This window comes from Danio rerio, chromosome 3 (assembly GCF_049306965.1).
Source record: "Danio rerio strain Tuebingen ecotype United States chromosome 3, GRCz12tu, whole genome shotgun sequence".
Lineage (NCBI taxonomy): Eukaryota > Metazoa > Chordata > Actinopteri > Cypriniformes > Danionidae > Danio > Danio rerio.
In genome coordinates, this window is record NC_133178.1 from 18,239,351 (window position 1) to 18,260,770 (window position 21,420).

The 21,420-nt window shown below is 35.2% G+C and overlaps 1 protein-coding gene across 1 annotated transcript; it reads left to right on the forward strand.

Moving 5' to 3' along the window:
• The first annotated feature begins 1,971 nt into the window (after window positions 1–1,971).
• On the forward strand, window positions 1,972–7,001 carry pde6ga (phosphodiesterase 6G, cGMP-specific, rod, gamma, paralog a). The gene is made up of 4 exons (NM_001159826.2): window positions 1,972–2,047; window positions 5,321–5,508; window positions 5,928–5,968; window positions 6,075–7,001. The coding sequence occupies exons 2-4, from the start codon at window positions 5,366–5,368 to the stop codon at window positions 6,149–6,151; spliced, it is 261 nt and encodes an 86-aa protein (NP_001153298.1). The 5' UTR covers window positions 1,972–2,047; window positions 5,321–5,365; the 3' UTR covers window positions 6,152–7,001.
• Window positions 7,002–21,420: the final 14,419 nt, after the last annotated feature.

Below are 21,420 nucleotides of genomic sequence, written 5' to 3' on the forward strand. Positions count from 1 at the left end.
TAGATGAGTGATTCAGAAAAACAGTTGCGTAACACCACACTAGATGTGTCGTGTGTGAATATGTGAGCTGTTAACAAGTGTCTATAAACAAAATAACTGATAGTAAATACCCCCGTTTTATAAACCATACTTTAATTAATTGAATTAATCCAACACAGACTCATTGGAATATACAGTAGTCAACATTTGAAGTGGATCACAACCTTTAATCAAAGGTGTCCTAAAACTATTGAACAACGTCCATTCTTGTCTTAAGGCAACTTTGAAAGCGTTTCTTATTCAAAGGTTGATGTATGTGCTTCAGGCTATTTTGTGAAACCACGAAAACACTTCAATATATGTTTGGCTGCAGATCCACAGTAAGATTAACGCCACATTTATGAAATGTAAAATATGTGGCTCCAGGCGTTTTTTGGTTTCAACGTTTAGACGACAAATCAAATCCACTAGAGGGTGCTGTGCATTGTTTTTGAGAATTTGAAATGTGTTTCTCAGTAGGCTATGGGGTACGTTTTTTTGTGTGTGTGTGCAAAGAACTACACCAAAAATAATCCATCATTGGTTGATGATAAATCCATATAAATATCATTAGTGTGAAAAGGAACAAACATTGTTGGTGTCATACTGGCCTGTACATTTCCAATGAGCCTGCGTTGGTTTTGTGGGGAATGTTGGGTTCAATACAATCATTTTTTGTTGGGACAACATGAAGGAATTAAGCTAACTTATTAGTTAGATAGTGAATATGATATACAGTTAAAGTCTGAATTATTAGCCCCTCTTAGAATTTTTTTTCTTTTTCCCAAATGATGTTTACACAATTTTTTAAAGGAAATTTTCACAGTATGTGTGATAATATTTTTTCTTCTGGTATAAGTCTTATTTGTTTTATTTAGGCTAGAGTAAAAGCAGTTTAAAATAATAATAATAAAAAAAGATTATTAGCCTCTTTAAGCATTTTTTTCTCATGGTCTATACAGAACAAACCACCGATATACAATAAATTGCATAATTACCCTAACCTGCCTATAACCTAGTTAAGCCTTTAAATGGCACTTTAAGCTGTATAGAAGAGTCTTGAAAATGTCTAGTCAAATATTGTTTATTGTCATCATGGTAAAGATAAAATACATCAGTTATTAGAGATGAGTTATTAAAACTATCATGTTAAGAAATGTGTTGAAAAAAATCTCTATGTTAAACAGAAATTGGGGAAAAAAAATAAACAGTGGAGCGAATAATTCAGGCAAGATAATTCTAACTTCAACTGTAAATGGATTAAACTGTCCCACCAAAAATTCAAGAATTGAAACAGCAAACATAATATTTTGACTGTATATGGCTCGCTTGGAACCTCATCTGACACAGTACCAGCTACTACACTGAAAAATGATGTCTGCTAAATTGTTACAAATAATTTATTTGTGTTGAATTGAAACAAACAAATGACATTTAGTAATGTTCAATTTAATTTGTTTTAAATTCATCTCAAATAAATAGTTTACAACCACTTAGTAAATCCAAGGAATCATCTTTGAGTCGTTTGTTTCGGTGTAGGTATGAGATGCAGTAGAAAAGCTCCCAAAAGCTAGCCATATAAAAACCAAACTGTAACCTGCAGTGGATAATCATTTAGGCATCTGGTTTCAAATCAAAGATTTCCAAAAATACCTATAAAAATGATGACAACTTTATCTAGAAAGGTAAACAGAAGCAAAAACACAACTCATTTTATAAATCAAAGTAAAGATGTGTGACACAGAAGCAAAATCAAACACACAGCTCTAGAATTACCCAGAGCTCTGTGTCTAATTTAGTATTGCACGGACTATGGAAAACAAACAGGATTAGTTTCATAGCTGCACATGTGAATGTGGCCTCATGTTGCCTTTGCGCTGATGATGACAGCTGCAGTGTTCTGGGAAGAGGAAGGACCATCCTGTGCATGTTTAATCATCTTATGATGCTCAGATCGACAGGCGTATAAGAGCAGAGTGTGTGTTTCCAGAGAGCAGCATCTTTACCAGCGCAGACAAAAGACCAGCAGGTGAGTACAAACACAGCACAACATCGAGCATGGAAAGACTTGAAAGTTCATATTTGCTGTAGTTTACTGTAATGCTGTATGTTTGCATATATTCATGAAAAAACAAAAAACAATTTTGAGGGATTTTGCTTTTCCGGAAAGGGTATATTAATAAATAATGACCAGTTAAGTATTTAGGAAGAAAATATGAAATGTACTTGTAATATGTAATAATTTCATTGTATTGTTGCATTTATCAAGCAAAACATCAGTTGTATAGGTTTAAATTGATGAAATGGTTCATATAGACTATTTTGAGGCATGTAAACAATAATAATGGTCACAAGGTATTTCCTGTTTTGCATTTTTAGTTTTGGTACCTTCCAAGAATCCAAAAAGAGCCACACATTGAGAAAGAATGTTATGATAGCTGTTTTAACATTGAGTTATGATTGAATCGCCTCTTGTTACAATTATGGAATAATTTGACAACAAGCAGGAAATGTTCATGGGCCACTGACATGACCACATTGAAATGGTCTATGCTTAAATCAAATATTAAGTACATGATAAAATGTGATTACTTTTTTTTTTTTATCAGTATACCCTCATTACTTTAAAATTATTAAGTAAACAAACTAGGTCTTATTATATAAAATTAGGTTAAATAAACGTAACCATTTCAAGTTACAAGTTTACTCCCCTTTTTCTAAAGTAAAGTTAACTTGTTGCTTTTTAATCTCAAGTTTTTAACTCATGTTTTTTTAATCGAATTAGTCGCTTTTTACATTGTAAGTTGGTGCTTTTTGTCAAGTTTGTGGAATGTGTTTATATTTAATGTTCATTCAAAAGATAATGTAATGACAAAACTTTAAAACACTGTCCTCAACACTGAGAAAAAACAAAACAAAACTGCTGTTGAAATCATTTTCCCTGAGAAGTCGCTGGTCTTAATTTTAACACTATATTTTGAAATAGACTGAAATAGGATTATCTAGTAAACAGTTTTACTATTTATAACAATAACAGAAAATATGAACTATTGGTGGAAAGCCTACTTTATCCCAATTTTTAATTATTTAAAAATATTAAGTTGATGAGGGATAAAACATTGACAGCTAGTAAAAATAGGCAGGGCAAGGCAAACTTTATTTATAGAGCATAATTTTACACAACCATAGTTGATCCAAAGTGCTTTACAATAAAATAAAATATTTAATAAAAAATTAAACTTGTATTTAAAATATAAGAAAAGGAAATACTGTATACATGTATACAGTTGAAGTCAGAATGCTTAGCCCACCTTTGAATTTTTAAAATAAATAACATGCAAGGAAATTTTGACAGTATGTTTGATAATATTTTTTCTTCTGGAGAAAGTCTTATTTGTTTTATTTTGGCTAGAATAAAAGCAGTTTAAATTTTTTAAAAAAACCATTTTAGGGACAAAATTATTATTAAAACTTTAAGCTTTATATTTTTCTGATAGTCTTCGGAACAAACCATCATTATACAATAACTTGCCTAATTACCCTAACCTGCCTTGTTAACTTAATTAACCTAGTAAAGCCTTTAAATGTCACTTTAAGCTGAATAGAAGTGTCTTGACAAATATCCAGTTAAATATTATTTACCGTCATCATGGCAAAGATTAAATAAATCAGTTATTAGAAATGAGTTACTAAAACTATTATGTTTAGAAATGTGTTGAAAAAAAATCTGCTCTCCGTTAAACAGAAATCAGATAAAAAATTAAATGGGAGCGAATAACTCAGGGGGCTAATAATTCTGACTTCAATTGTATGTAATACTAAAATACAGATAAAAAAAATAACATGCATGTGTCACTCAAAGGCAAGAGAGTAAAAATAAGTCTTAAAATTAGATTTAAAAGCATTTATTGATGGAGAAATCCTGATGTTCAGAAAGAGACTGTTCCAAAGCCTTGGGGCCGCAACACAGAAAGCTCGATCACCTTTTGATTTGCAGCTAGACAGAAGCACAGACAAAAGAAACTGCTCATGGGATCTTAATGGTCTACAAGCTGTATGCGGCCTCTAGGTTTTTGATTGATGTGATGTGGATGCTATTTAGATACTGTTATAATTATCATTATTAATGCTACATGAGCAGGTCTCTTAATGTGATGAACTACACCAGGTCGGCTCAAATTTACACAGATAACCAACATCCAGTAAAATAATATTAATAAAAAAAAACAGCATCTGAGATGCAAATAGACATTTGCTTTGATATATTTTGTTTATGTAATGTCATTTTAAGTACACCTTAAATAGACAAATGGACTTACTGCTTTAATTGTGACAGAAAAACTATTGCATTGCACCATATTTCCTATTAAAAGCAAACAATCCATTTTTATCTGTGCTTTAGCTTATCAAACAAAGACTTTGACTTGTAGACCGTCCTGCTTATCGTGCATTGACCTTCATCTAAGGAGATTAATTGAGAAACCTTCTAGACAGCAGATTACAGGTGGGCCTGTAAGAGGGATTAATAAAAAGATCTCGTGGACACTGGTGGCTCGGGGATTTATAATTATTATTTATATGCGCAATCTGCTGCTGTGATCAAAGCAGGTTCGTTCCTCATGTTCTCTTTATAAACTGATTTATAATTTGCACTTCCATTAAAACTTTTTTTTTTCCATTTAGTCATTTAGCAGATGCTTTTGTCTGAAGTAATTTACAATTCAAGAGGCATTCAGCGATTCGACAAGAAGAGGCAATACAGAAAGTGCTAACTATATAAAAGAACTATTAATAATCAGATAATGAAGTGCTAGAATAAGGAGGGAGGAGTGGTTTTGTGTGTTTTGTGCAAATGTGCAAGTGTCAGAGTTGTGAAATGATTTTTCACAGGTGGTTTGTCAAGCCCACTCACCGAATTTAATAATGTTTAGAGGTTGTTGTTTTGTGTGGAGTAATTGTATTAATTATAATACCATAATAATAATAAAAAAAATTGTAAAATCATTTTTATTGCTTTTTTATTTTTGAACGCTTATTACTGTAATTATTAAAATAATTAAAATTTAAGCCATGTAACGTCCTATAATTAAAGACTTTCTTTTAACTACTTTTATATTTTTAATTTCTTTATAATATTCCTTTTAATATTATTATTATTATTATTATTATTATTAATTTTAATGTATCATTTTAAATATCTTCATGCCATTGACAATGCAACAAAGTGTATTATATAAATAAATATATCAACAGTATTGCCAAATGCCAGAATATCTTGTTTAACGCCCTCATTCTTTTACAGGTCATCATCAAATCATCACTTTACTCCATCGGTCTCCTCGTAAATATGGATGTTTCCAAGCCTAAATCGACCAGCAAAGGTGCCACACGTGCCACAGGACCTGGCAGTCCCCACAAGGGCCCACCTAAGTTCAAACAGAGGTCAACACGCCAGTTTAAGAGCAAACCACCCAAAAAGGGTGTCATCGGGTACTACAAACTACTTTAAATGTTTAAATCATTCTTGAATGAATCTGCTTGTTGCAGTTTTGTTAATATTATTATTATTATTATTATTATTATTATTATTATGGTACATTTTTTATTTTTAAATAAAACATTTTGTTAACACTTTATGTTGATGGTCCCTATTGCACATTTTGAAAGTAGCATTGCAACTACATTCCAATTACTTCTCATTTAAGTATTAGTAGACTGTCTGCTTAATATCTGCTGATACTGATATAAGAAACATTGTATGTGTCAACTTACTATAAACCTAACCCCAACCTACCAGTCTACTTATAATCTATTAAGAATAAGTTGGCATGTAGATGCAATGTAACTTAAATTCAAGAAAATGCTTGTAAATAAATAAATTGATACCATTATTATTATTTTTTTTCCAGATTTGGTGAAGAGATTCCTGGAATGGAGGGATTGGGAACAGGTATCAACAATTTTAAGTCAAACATATTATTACTATATATGCATTTTCTTATATCTTCTCTTCTATATATTCATGTCTTTTAAAATGATGTGTAATTGTATTTCAGACTTTAACGTAATCTGTCCATGGGAGGCGTACAGTCACCTGGAGTTACATGAGCTGGCTCAATACGGCATTATATGATATATTTTCCTGTTATCCTGGATCCACCAGCAACATCCTGCACCTTAATATGTACATTTACAATCTCTTTAGCAAATGTTTGGTTAGTCACAGATAGACAGCATTTGTAACTAACTCAAATTAGTTAATCTACCTCTTCAAATTGAAGTTTCATGTAGTACTACACTTTCAAAAAAATTTATCATTTTACGGGATATTTCTGGCAGCTGGGGTGCCGGATAAAAAACTTAAAATTACGACCATTAAATCACTGAAATATACTGTAAAATAACGATAATAAATTACAAAAATTTACTAGAAATTACATTTTAAGGAAATTTCTGTTATTTAACGGCTGTTATTTTTTCGTATTTTTTCAGCCACCCCATCTGCCAGAAAAAACATGTAAAATTACGGATTTTTTTTTACATGGTAGATTTCACTCTTTCGCCAATGATAATCTCAGACACTTTTTCTTATTCCTCATTTTTTACTTCATCATCTTACCTAATAATAGTATTGTCTTATTATTATATAATGGGCATTATAGCTGCAACATCAAGCTTTAGTTTCCATATAAATATATGGAATGTAGCTGGATCTTTTTAATGATGGATGTTTTTGTTTTTATTTTGTTGAACTGGGACAGTTGTGTCATGTACAGTATCAGTGTGTGTACAGTATGTGAGTGTGCTGTGGGTCTCAGCGTCTGCCATAGCGCGAGTACTGGGAGCAGCTCTCTATGAGAAACCGGCCCAGTTTATTGGCCTTATGATGCTGGAGAATCATACTAAAATGAGCTCAACTCATTCCCAGCAGCACAGAATATTGTAGGTTTGGACGTCAATTAAAGCTTGATTATTTTCATAATTTTCAGGAATCTGTCTGAGTGATTGCTGAAACTGTTGCCTTGAAGGGTTGCACTCTCAGTCTTGGGATGTATTCCAGTCCCAATGTTAATGTCACCATGCCCTTGCTAATGATTGTGTTCATATGAAGATGCAAATTAAATTTGTGCACAAAACTGTTGCATAAAGCATTTGCGAATAAAGCAGCATTTCCATCCAGTGAGTCAAAGAGAACAAAAGCATCACTTCCTAATGAATTGCAGCCAAATATCAAAAAGATAAATGGATTTTTTTTTTGCAGTAGAAACCACCGTAGGCCTTTTTCTTATTTAATAAATTACTTGTGCCTCAGAAGAAAAAGACTTCTTAATGCGTTGTAGTTTTTGGAAAAAAAAACAGATCTGGCACTTAAAAATAATGAACCACTTTGATTATGGACTTTGGCTGAGGGATTTTAGAATAACTAAAGCAACATTTCAGATGTTGCACAGTTTTGTTGGTCTGCTGATTTGTCTATTAATTCCATCATTCACCCTTTTTGTTACCACAAGATCTGTTAAAACTAAATCACAAGACTTTTTTTGATACATAAATAAATATAACCAATTAAATTATATTTATTGGTGCTGTAATATGCAAGTTATTGACTCCTCTAAAGCATAAAATAACCACAATATGTTTGCAGACATAAGCAACATGCTAAGGGAACATTCTTGTTTATCTAAAAAAAAAAAAAAACAATGCTGAAGTCAGATATTCTGCTTTGAAAATGTCTGTTTCGTGCTGGAACACCTCTTTGTTTTGGTCATTTAACCCACCCAATGCCAGTTTAGCACCCCAAGTTGCCTTGATGGAAAAAATCGAGCATGTACTTGTTATTAATATGTGACATCCAGTGGACAGTAGCAGACTCCGAAATGAGATGCAGATTCAGAGTTCCACATGAGGTGATTAATTAGCAAATGATATAAATATTACGAATGTAAACATTAGGTGAGCAGGTTACATTGTAACCCTGTGTCCTAACAACACGCTACTTGATGAGATTTGCAGTGATAAGCAATATGGCTGTTTGCAATAGATGAAACACAACAGAAATTTAAATACAGCCATTTAGAAGCACAAAATAGTGCACTTATCGCACTCCAACAAAATGGTAAGGTTTAAAATAATTAAAAAATTAAACCTCTTGAATATTATTAAATGTAGATGCTGAATCACTGATACGTGTTGGCTTGCACACAGTTCTAAAGTTTAATTTCAAATGGTTTATTTTATTTTTAAGATCTGAGGTGGAGTTTTAACTATCTGCTGCTGCTTTCAGTTGTATGGCAATAAATGTCATGTAGAATGGGATTCAAACAGTATTTAACACTGAATAAAGCACATGAGGTGTACCCGAGGCGATCACAGTTTATCCTGTGGTTCAGCTGCAAGAGATAGAAGCCGTTTGTAAAATATCAATTTCAGGTGTTGGTTAGAACTCATTTTAATAAGGAAATTATTCCTTCTATTGTGTGCCCTTATTTTAATTTAGAACAAAACTTAAATCAGCCTTTAGGCTCCATCGCCAAACTCACTTGTTCCTCAATCTGGCAAGCTGTGTGTTTGTTTTGATCCAGGAGTGCAATACCTCCAAACACTGGGTGTCAAACTTACATACTGCACCTTTAATTAAGTGAAAACACTGCCTACCGATGCTTTGATTTGTAGTTTTAAAGGGATAGTTCACACAAAAAATGAAAATTTACTCAAGTGGTTCCACATTTTTATCAGTTTCTTCTGTTGGACACAATAAAGATTTTTTGAAGAAAGCTGAAAACCTGTAACCACTGACTTTCATGGTAGAAAAAAAAACAAATACTATATGGAAGTTAATGGTTTTACGTTTCCAACATTCTTTTAAATACTTTCATTTGTGTTTAACAGAAGAAAAGAAAGTCAAACAGGTTTGGAACTAGAGAAGAGTCCATAAATGATGACAGAATATAGTTTTTGTAGGGTGAACTGTCTCTTTAAAACCATAAAGGAGTCTGCTAAATAGGTTTTTAGTAATCGAAAATGCTTGCTTTTACTATAAAAAATTCTTGCTGCCTTGATTTATTTAGTTGAACCAAATGTACTTTTCTTGTCATCTTAATTTAATCAAACTATAAAAAAACAACTTAAAAATAACTTAAAAAAATAAGTTGAAACCTTCTTAACTACTTAACAAAAAGAAGTTGAAGCAACATAAAAAATTAGTTTTCTTGAGTTTCTGTCATTATGTTTTTTAATAGTCATACATGACTGACTACACCTAAACCGAGAAGTTGCAACGATCAAAACACACACCATAAAAGCTATATATTCTGTAGGGCAAATGTCTCTGTAAAGAAAAGTAAATAGTCATAAACATGGATTTGGTCACATTCGGCTAAGGGTGTGAACTCACAGCTTCCCTTATGCTATAAATATAGTAGTGAAGGGCAGCTGTACAGTATGTGGAATAAAACTGGAATTTAGCTTTAAAAAAGTCAGCCTCTTTTCCTCTTGTGTTTAAAAACAAGGCATGTCATTTATTAAAGGCTCCTGCTAAGGTCAGATGTTTGATGACAGATAAGACCGACAAAGAGTTTAAAAGTACAAGATGAAGATAATAAAAACTCCACCCTCTTAAAACGTACAAGGAAGTAACTGTTTTTTTTTTTTTTTTTTTTGCTTCTTCTTTTTGTCTTGACAAAAGCCAAAAAAAGAAGAGAAACCCTCTGAGAACAGATTTTTGTCATTCTCTCAAATATCTACTGGTGTAGTTCGCACTTTGAGAATGGCTTCAACTACTGAAAGGGATTATACTTGTCCTTTGTGTGGTAATATTTTCAGGTTTCCGGTTATTTTGTCGTGTAGTCACAGTTTTTGTAAAGAATGTCTTCAACAGTTCTGGAGATCCAAAAAACCTAGAATGTGTCCTCTTTGCAAAAAATCATCAAAAGCTGATCCTCCTCTCAATCTTGCGTTGAAAAACCTGTGCGAGTCGTTCCTGAAGGAGAGAGATGAGCAGCGTTCATCCATGTCTGAGGATATCTGCAGTTTACACGGTGAGACGCTCAGACTTTTCTGTCTGGAGGACCAGCAGCTTGTGTGTTTAGTGTGCAGAGATTCACAGAAACACCTCAACCATTCATTCAGACCCATCAGTGAAGCGGTTCACTTGTGTAAGGTAAGAGACTTATATCTGAGCATAAAAACCTAATTGATGGGGTAGTTCACACAAAAATAAAAATTCTGATATCATTTACTCACTCTTGTTCCAAACCTGTTTTTTTTTCTTTTTTTTTTCTGTTGAACACAATAGAATATATTTTAAAGAATGTTGTAAACATGTAACCTCTGATTCTGTCTGTAGTGGGAAAATCAAATACTATGAAGGTCAGTGGTTACAGGTGTTCAACATTCTTCAAAATAAAACGTCAGACAAGTGAAGTGTTTCTGTTTTCTTTTGGTGAACTGTTCTTTTAAATCAGATATTATAATACTAGAAAACTTGCATACAGTAGTATTGTTATGAATCACACATTTTTGAGGAATCTCTGATGTCTTACAGATTTTCACTTTAACTTCTAGGAGCAGCTCAAAACAGAACTGAGGTATTTAAAGGGGGATCTTCAACAGAGAGAATGGGTGAAAGTAGCATTTGAGAAAACTGTTCAACACATCGAGGTGAGAACTGATTCTTCAGATATATTTGCATGTTTTATTTCAACAACTTATCTGTGTGACACAACATGCTTTCTTATTAACTTGGGGAAAAAGTTTATAGGTAGATAGAAACTGAATGGCAAGTGTTTAAGCAGAGTTGGCCCATGGTAACTGTTGATTTGATTATTGAGGGCGAACAATGAGAAGGTGGTTGGGGGTGAATGCCTTTGTCAGAGATTGTCACTTCAAATTTAACGTAACCTTTCTTGTTTCTTTGTTTTATTGCTGAGATCCAACAAATCCAACTATAAATGGATCAGACCTCTAAAATGTAAATACTTGACAGATAAAGGTAAAGGCAGGAGCAGCTCGATTATTGTACTCAGCGTTGAACTCCATTGTGTTATAAATAGGATTGTTCCAATGCAATCTCACGGCAATTCGTAACTTTTTGATTCAGTGGCTAATTCGTATGAATTCGTATGATCTAATTCATACAATTTAGTGCGATTTGCTCATCACCCAATGACGGTTAGGGGTGGGGTTAGGTGCCACACTTTCTTTTTAAAATCGTACATTTTCGTACAACTAAACTGAACAAATTCATAAGAATTAGCCATTGAACTTACAAAACGTAAAATACTTTTGTTTCCTCATGAGATCAGGCTGGATTGTGAATGTTTTTACTGTAATAGGTTCATTATAACATCTTAAAATTATACTGCTTGAATTTATATGATTTGAAGTAAAGTTTTCTAGTTATTGTTAAATTTACAGAATAAATTAGGAAAATACCCATGGCAAAATTTAATATATACATTTTGGTATATATTCGACGCACGGACAAGTTTACTTTTCATGCCTTTTATAGGAAAAAGTTTGGGCTCCCCTGTGTTAAAGAGTAAAGTGCTGATGAGCCCTTTCCTAAAAGTGACTGAAGTACCGGTCCCACTTTATATTAAGTGTCCTTAACTACTATGTACTGACATCACAAAATAATTACAATGTACTTACTGTGTTTATAATGTATTTGAGAACACTTGTGGTGGTTTTGAGTTGGGATAGGGGTTGGGTTATGGACAGGTTTGATTGTATGGGTAGGTTTAAGGGTGGGTTAAGGTGTAAGGGATGGTCAACAGTGTATTTACAAATGTAATTACAAAAGTTAATTACAGATGTAATTACATACATGTATTTAATCAAGCATAAGTACACAGTAAATACATGTATTTACACAATAAAAGCTGATTTATACTTCTGCGTGAAACACCAGCGTATGCTACGGCGCTGACGCATAGCCCTTCGCCATGGCCGTCGGCATCACTGACGTGCACCTCTCAAAAATTGTAACTACACGTCGCAACGACGCGTAGCGCAAGCTCTGTGATTGGTCGGCTTGGTAGCGCTGACGAGTCTGGGCGGGACCAAGAGCCGAGTGAATGGTGCGAGCCTGATGGAGCGATTGTTTACAAGTGTGGAGTCCCGTGAAGGAGCTCCGGATGGAAATTTTTGTTTTGTGTTTACCTCATAGTTAAAGTTGTTGCATGTCCGCCAGTTCCTGCCTCAAAATGAGCGAGTTTGAGCCACTTGTACATCCCAGAAGTGTTCAGGAAAAGCAAAACAGCATCGAAGAAACTCGACACTGAGGAATATTAACACCTCACTGCCAACTAGCGTTTCGGAAGTGTTAATGCAGACCAACAGAGACAGCGCGCAGAAGTATAAATGCACAGCTACAGGCGTTGCATGCGCCGTGGGTTACGCCGGTCACTTGAAGTATAAACAGGCTTAAGTACATTGTAACAAACTATTAATTCCTGTGTAAAGTGGGACCGAAGTACCTGCTGCTTGGGTTGAGTTGTGCAGTTTTTTTTGTGCCAGATTGTTACAGTTCCACTAGTGGGGAACAGTAGAGGTGTAACTCCTCCAAATTGATTCTAAAAGAGACTCCACAGAGCTGTGGGAGGCACTTTTTATTATAGATGGACGTGCTTTATTGGATTACTTTTGGACTGCTGATAAAATCAGCTGACCATTGTTATTGTAGAATTGGAAAAGGCTAAGATAATTTTTAAAAGGAGAACTACAATTGGATTCAACTAAAAGAAGAAAGTCATATACACCCCAGACGCCTTGAATATAAGTAACCCATAAAATATGTTTAATTAGTTGGTGAACTAACCCTACAACTTAAGACATCACATGTAAAGATTGCTAATTAGCAAGGCATCAACTTGTTCCTCCATGTTTGAATGTGGTTAAACAGCATGAAAAAATGGACGTGCATCAGCAACAACTTAGGATGTTAAACTTCATTCATAATGTTTCCTTGGTGTAAAATCTTCAGTTTTGTCTCTCATAAATGCTACTATTCAAGCCACAGATCATTGCTATTTTCATAGACTACATTTGATTTCAGTCTCAAGCTGATTACACCGAGCGTCAGATTAAAGAGCAGTTTGAGAAGCTTCATCAGTTTCTCAGAAATGAAGAAGAAGCTACAATCACTGCACTGCGAGAGGAAGAGGTGGAGAAGAAGCAAAAGATAAAGGAAAAGCTGAAAGAGATGAAGAGACACATCTCAACACTTTCACACACACTTCAAGACATGGAGAAGATGATGGAGTCCGATGATGTCTGCTTTCTCAAGGTTTGATTTCAGATCATTGAGTTTTTGTTGATTTGATTGAGTTTTTGATGATCAACTCTTGTGTTTGTTCTGCAGGAGTTTCCAGACTCAATGGAAAGGTGAGTCTGACAATATTTCTGCTTCTCAATCTAAAACAAAAATTACCCCATATTCACATGGGGATTTTACAAATTCAATATTCCCCGTTTTCATCAACAAAAAAAGAGAAAAAAAAAGAAAAAAGAAAAGAAATCTGTCCACATGAAAATGCAGTTGATGTTAAGGGAACCAACAGGCAGAGATAATGACATTTTTACACTACAGGTTCACACCAAACGAGGAGTTGAGTATATTTCACAAGTAAATTGCATCAGAGGCAGTTTACAGTTCAACGGTTGAACAATGCAGAATATGTGTTATGTTTGCAGTGAATGTGCGGAATTTGCTTCATTTGCATATTCCGTGCTTGGTGAGAAGCCTTGTTGGCCAATCAGAAAGGTAGAAACTGTGCTGATGTCATGAGCCAAAAACGGTGGTTGTAGTGTCCCCAAAATTTCAAAAAAACTCCACATTCTGGCCAGAGTTTTTAGAAAATTATGGTTTCAGTCACACGGTACTCCGTTTTGATATAGACAAACAGCGAAACTGTATGGAGAAAAAAAAAAAACGGTTTTGAAAATTCCAGTGTTCGTGTGGACAGTGCCTTCCAAAAGCACTTCAATCCATCGTAAAACTAATCCATGTACATCCAGGGTCTAACACGTGTTAAAGTATGTTGATGATATTGATATATCGTGTGTGTGAAAATGTCACATAATGTTGGGAATTTAATGATTTGTTAAAGGCCATTTGATGATTTCAGTCTTCATGCAGTAGGCATCTTCATCCTCATCTAAACAGCCTCTCAGTCATTGCGTGTAATGATTTAATGTGTTTTTGAACATTTTTAATGCTTCTTTCCTGCATGTTTGCTGCATTTATAAAAGACCATGCCTTGAGGTTGTTCTGTATGATGCGATTTTTCTCTGCAAATTTGGTTGGATGGGAATCACAGTACTGACTATTCTGCTCAGTCAATCAAATATAAAAACAACATAAGGAAAAATAAAGTAGTGACTACAGCTTAAATAATGGAGTAAAAGTACCGATACAGCATTCAAGTGGAAGTAAAAGTGCACAGTTTTAAAATTACTTTAGAAAAATAGAATTCCTGAGAAAAATGACTCCACTACAGTTATTTACTTTAAACCACCGTTTACAATGGATTTATGCACATTTGGAAGCTTTAAAAAATAGACCCTGCATACGCAACACTATTATATACAGCATGGAAGATCCAGGGTAAAATAAAAACAAATAAAAAATATGAAGTCATATACACAGAGAATAGCTTGGGGGTGATTTAATTGTGGGGTAATTTTCATTTTTGGATGACCTATTTATTTAATGCTCTTCCAGAATGCAGATCTCAGAGCTGGATCCACAGATACCTTCTGGAGCTTTGATTCAAGTGTCAAGTTACTTGGGCAACCTTTCATTCAGAGTCTGCAATAAGATGCAGGACATCGTGCAATACAGTGAGTCTGGACTTATGCACCAATACGTTTTACAGATTTATAACGTCTTATTAACAGGATAAGTATCATAATTTGCAATAATCATTACATAGATCACTCTTGATCATTTCATTAACACCAGAATAACAGCAGCTGTTGATTGTATCTCATCCAGCTCCAGTCATTTTGGATCCAAACACGGCTAATCCGCGTCTCCTCCTGTCTGATGATCTGACCAGCGTGAAATCTCTTGAGTTTTCTGAAAAACAGCTTCTTCCCAACAATCCCGAAAGATTTGACTGGTTTTTCAGTGTTCTGGGTTCAGAGGGTTTCAACTCGGGCACACACTGCTGGGATGTGGAGGTAAAAGGGAGTTCAGGCTGGAGCATAGGAGTAACCACAGCATCACATGAAAGAACAGGAGGGGATATCTTTGCGACTGATATCTGGAATGTTAAATATAATGAGTCTGTTTTATATGAAGAATTCTATTACCAGTTCCCAAAACCCAATAATGAATTTATTGTTCAGCGAGAGCTTGAGCGTGTGAGAGTTAATCTGGACTATGATGCAGGAACCGTGTCCTTCTCTGATCCTGTTACTAAAACGCATCTACAGACATTTACAACCACCTTCTCTGACACGGTCCTTCCATTCCTGTGTTGTTATGACTCTCTGAAGATCTTACCATACAGTGCTCTGTAAATGTTACACCAGTATGTCCAGAAGAGATCTATATTTAAGCTGTATCACGCCAGTGAAAATGCAGTAACACTTTGGAATAACATTCATCATATTGCCCTGCTTGATTCTGATTGGCTAATGAGCATTCTAAGGTGTGCTGTAATGTTCAGACAAACACACAGGTAAAGTACTTTAGTTTTATATTTGTATTAACTGCATTAAAGTTCCAAATTGATATGTTCAGTGATTTTGATTAGTTCTGAGCACGCAATATAAGCAAATAATCAACTCCAGTCTATTGAATTGTTAGACAATAAATCCACACCTTGCATCGTGGCCACATCACCACCTCAGGTGTGCATTATTTTCTTATAACTCAACGTCAAACGATGTAAAATAATCTTTACTTAGTAAATCATTATTAGTCTTGTTCATTTATTCGTACATTGAATCCAGAAAGTATTCATAGCACTTCATTTTTGTCACATTTTTTTTATGTTACAGCCTTATTCCAAAATGGAATAAATTCATTTATTTTCTGAAAATACACACAATACCCCATAATGACACTTGTCTTTGGGAATTTCTGCTAATTCCTCTTTGCAGTACCAGGTGTACAGCCATTTTCAGATCTCTCCAGAAATGTTCAATAGGATTTAGGTCTGGGCTCTGGTGGGCCACTCAAGGACATTCACAGAGTTGTTGTGAAGCCACTTCATTGATATTGTAGCAGTGTGCTTTGGGTCATTGTCGTGCTGGAAGATGAACTGTCGCTCCAGTCTGAGGTCAAGAGCACTATGAAGCAGGTTTTTATTCAGGATGTCTCTGTACATCGCTGCATTCATCTTTCCCTCTATCCTGACTAGTCTTCCAGTTCCTGCTGCTGAAAAACATCCCCACAGCATAATGCTGCCACCACCATCCTTCATTGTAGAGATGGTATTAGCCTGATGATGAGCGGTGTCTAGTTTTCTTCAAAAATTATGTCTGATATTCACTGCAGAGAGTTCAATTTTAGTCCCATCAGACCAGAGAATTTAGTTTCTTATGATCTGAGAGTCCTTCAGATGCCTTTTGGCAAATTCCAGGTAGGGAGTGGTTTTCGTCTGGCCACCATACAGGCTTGATTGGTGGATTGCTGCACAGATGGGTTGTCCTTCTGTAAGGTTCTCTTCTCTCCACAGAAGAACGCTGGCGCTCAGACAGAGTGACCATCGGGTTATTGATCAGCTTAGATGGTCGGCCAGCTCTAAAAAGAGTCCTGGTGGTTCCAAACATCTTCCACTTACAGGTGATGGAGGCCACCGTGCTCACTGGAATTTTTAGAGCAGCAGAAGTGTTTATGTAACCTTCCCCAGCCTTGTGCCTCGAGACAATCCTGTCTTGGAGGTTTACAGACAATTCCTTTGTCTTCGGTGGAAACGGTGGAATGTACCTGAGCTCAATTTAGAGCTTCACAGCAAAGGCTGTGAATACGTATAATCATGTGATTTTTCAGGTTTTTTATTTTCAATAAATTTGCAACAATTTCAAAAACTCTTTTTTCACATTGTCATTATGGGGTGTTGTGTGTAGAATTTGAGGAAATAAATTAATTCAATCCATTTTGGAATAAGGCTGTAAGCATACAAAAATGTGGAAAAAGTGAAGCGCTATGAATACTTTCCGGATGCACTGTAAAACCAAATATTCTTTTGTGAAGTGTGTGAGGAACTAAAAGAAGATTTTGATCTAAGAGATATCACGTGAGTGTAAAATGGAACAGCTCTGAGTGATATATTAGGGCTAGATCTATAGATTTATATACTGTCCCAGTAAAACACTTTAAAATCAATTATGAATGGGATGGTCAGCCAGATGGAGGTCCCCTTACTGAGAAGAGGGGTAACATGGTCATGTTTCCTGCTATTACAAATGAATCTAGTGCATTGCAGTAGTCTAACCATAAAGTAATAAAAGCGTGGACAGCCATCTCTTGTGTGGTGGGATTTAAGAAATGTTTAACTTTAGACGGCAAGCGGAGTTGATAAAAACTGGAGCCAATAACTGAACTGATATGCGTTTCTGTCAATCAATCAAGAAAGGCACCCATATTCACAATATAAAAAAATATGGGGTAGCCAGATCTCTTCCAAGCACCTTTGTAAGGTACTAAGAGCGAGAGGGTCATTCCTCTTAATAGGTAAGCAAATCTGCATGTCTTCAGCATTGAAATGGAAGTACATTATATAATGTTTAACAGAACATATATTATAGTGGCTACAAATTTGAGATGCTGTGATTTTATTTTTAACAAAATGCTTTAAAGTGTTATTAAATCGTCAGCTAATTTATAATCACGATTTTTGAACCAAATCTTCACATGATTTTAACCACACTGCTATTGCTTTAGCTAATGTTTCTTCAGACAGCTGCAAATACGAGACAATTTGCTTGCTAACAAGCATCCTTAACATTACATAATGATAAACACATCAGTTTATGTAGATTAAAATGCTTAGAAAGTTATCATTGAAAATGGTCTGAAAATGTACAAATGATTTGTTACACGCTGATTATAAATCAATGTGCTATATTATGCAATTGAATGCTTGAAAATGTCATTAAACTGGTTATTTAAATTGATTCAAATCAGTTATATAGTTTTTTTTAATCCACCTTTTCAACTGTGGCAAATGTGTAAAACTGTAAGTAAAGCCTATTCATGGCATATAATTATTCATAGGTGTAGTTGTTCTAACCATGTGTGAATATGACAAGAATAACTATGACTATGACAAATTTTCTGGCATGAGTCTACAGTAGTTTTACGTTTTTATAATGATCATTATACTCTTTTTGTTAAACATTTGGATCGCTCAAACCAACCAAATATCTCTTTGTTTGTGAAATTATAGGCTAATCCTTCAGTCATTAGATGGTAGTGCACAAAATGCACATTCATTCATAGTGTAAGCTCCGAGAAAAGATGTGTCTCACGGGAAACGTGGCATTGTAAATGTAATATACTATATAACATTATACAGTAAGGTCAAGCCAACTAGTTTTCTTGTTTGTCGTTGTCTTCTGTGGTATGCAAACTGTGATGGTTAGTTCATCAATCAGTGAGATGAAATCAGTAGTGTTTCTGTAAACATCCACTGCTTTGCAGACTGTTTATTTTGTTTTTTGTAATGCTCCAGGACGACTTCATCAGGATCTCTTGTTGTTTACACTAGAGCTGTGTAATCAAAAAGTAGTGTAATATTGTGAACAATGCCTTCAAGTTTAAAATATTAGTATATTCAAGAGTTCGCCCTTAGCTTGTGATTAATAATAAAGCGTGTTTGTCATGTTGTCCCGGGAGAGAGCCCTAAGCTCATGAAATCCTCGAGCCCTGGGCTCCCTTCCATTTGCAGGGCGAGAGGGAAGTTTGAGCTTAGGTAGGTCTTTGAGAATTCCCCTGCTTGATAATGGTGAAGGCAAATTATGAATAACTATTGAGAGAATACTACTGAATTAATCGCTCATCTATGGTGTCGATTTGGTTTGGTCAAATTACTTATGTACAAGTTATTCGGTCTGTGGGAGGAGACCAGAGAGCATACCTGCCAACATTCTACAACATGCGCGCGAAGTGACGTGTGGGGAGGGAAGGTGCGCACAAGAGCGGGGAGCGGGTATAAAGATGGTTGTGTGATGGGTTCGGTGCACATGGGGACTGAACCAAAAAGCTACCCAGACTGTACCAAAAAGCTGAGGATCGGAGGGAGTGGAATTCCTGGAGACAGAACAATACTAGAGATGGGTCTGAAATATGGAAGACTACTGGGAAAAACGGGAGTGTTGGCAGGTATGCCGGGAGCCTAGTGAAAACCCATGCAAACACGGGGAGAAAAGTAAAGTCCACACAGAAATGTCAACTTGGCCAGATAAAGACTTGAGCTAGTGACATTCTTGCTGTTAGGCAACAGTGCTGACCACTGGGCCTCTCTGCTGCTCTGTCAAGAGGAGGGGAGGAAGGGGGATTCTTCAAGATGAAGAATATGGCTAATGGCTAAGGTGATATTTTCTTATTAGTTGTAGTGGTATAGGAATAATCTGATTGGTTAATCATGCATTAGCTAATACGGGACCAGCTGCTTTCAATCATAAGCACGTGCTCCTCTCAAAATCAGTTTATAAATAAACTTTACATTATGCTTTGCTTTAAAAATGTTGCAAGTTTACATTACAGCCACATCCAAGACATTTTAATTGTTGCCAAAAACGTGCATAATAGTTTAAGCAACTTCACTGTATGAAAATGGCAAGTTTTAGCCAGGTTTAAAAATAACTATTCTGTTATACAAAGTACTGAGTATTGTGAATTGGTACAAGTCTTGCAGCACATCTGTCATATGACAGATTAAATTCACAATAGACCCAATTTCATACTATTTATGGATTTGCAATATAACTGAAATTAAATTTTTATGTCTTATTTAAATCAATAATGAATACATTTAATAACCATTATCAGGCCTTGATGCTTTCTAGACCTGCATTCTTTAGAGCTGAAATCAACATTTGCAGAAACAACATTTCCCAAGCGTAAAGAAATCAAGTCTTAAGTTTACCTAATGCCAGTTCATGAAGTAATTTGTTCTGATAGTTCTGCAATCCTTATTTCCCCTTTCTACACCATCCCCCTCCCCTAATTTCATAGGTTTCCTCAAAAAAAAAAAACAGTGTTGGGAAACCTACTCTAGTTGTAGCAGTTTAGTAAGCTACTCATCCATTTGTCACTACGCTAAAGGATTGCAGTTTCATAATCATCATCAAAATTCAAGTATTTGCACTATAATGCACATATTCTGACATTTTGCTTTAATATTTATACATTATTTTTCTTATGCAAATTTATTTAAAGTGCAAATTTTGATTATTATTAATAACATTGCATCTATGAATTAAATGCATGTTCAGTGGATCCAGAAAGTATTCAAAGCGCTTCACTTTTGTCACATCTTTTTGTGTTACAGCCTTATTTTAATTCAATTCATTTATTTACTCAAAATTCTACACACAATACCCCATAATGACAATGTGAAAAAGGGTTTTTGAAATTGTCACAAATCTATTAAAAATAAAAATCCTGAAAAATCACAAGTACAGAAGTATTCACAGCCTCTGCCGTGAAGCTCTAAATTGAGCTCAGGTACATTCTGTTTCCACTGATCATTCTTGAGATGTTTCAGCAGCTTCATTGGAGTTCACCTGTGGTAAATTCAGTTGATTGGACATGATTTGAAAAGGCATACACCTGTCTAAATAAGGTCTCAGGGTTGACAGTGCATGTCAAAGCACAAACCAAGCATGAAAACAAAGGAATTGTCTGTAGACCTCCGAGACAGGATTGTGTCAAGGCACAAGGCTGGGAAAGGTTACATAATTTAATTTGCTGCTCTGAAAGTTCCAATGAGCACAGCGACCTCCATTATCCGTAGGTGGAAGATGTCTGGACCCACTAGGACTCTTCCTAGAGCTGGCCGGCCATCTAAGCTGAGTGATTGGGGGAGAAGGGCCTTAGTCAGGGATGTAATAAATAACCCGATGGCCTGTAAAGTAGAGTGGCCAGACGGAAGCCACTCCCTGTCGGGAATTTGCCAAAAGGCATCTGAAGGACTCTCAGATCATAAGAAACAAAATTATGGGGTATTGTGTGTAGAATTTTGAGGAAATAAACTAATTTAATCCATTTTGGAATAAGGCTGTAACATAAAAAATGTGGAAAAAGTAGGGATGTAACGGTATTGTAAATACCGTCATACCGCAATATTAATTTTTTTCGATATTACCGTAGTCGCATGACTCGGTAAAACTATAGGTCTTCTGAGAAAATTTGCTCAGGCGAATGAAGCGAACGGGAGGTAG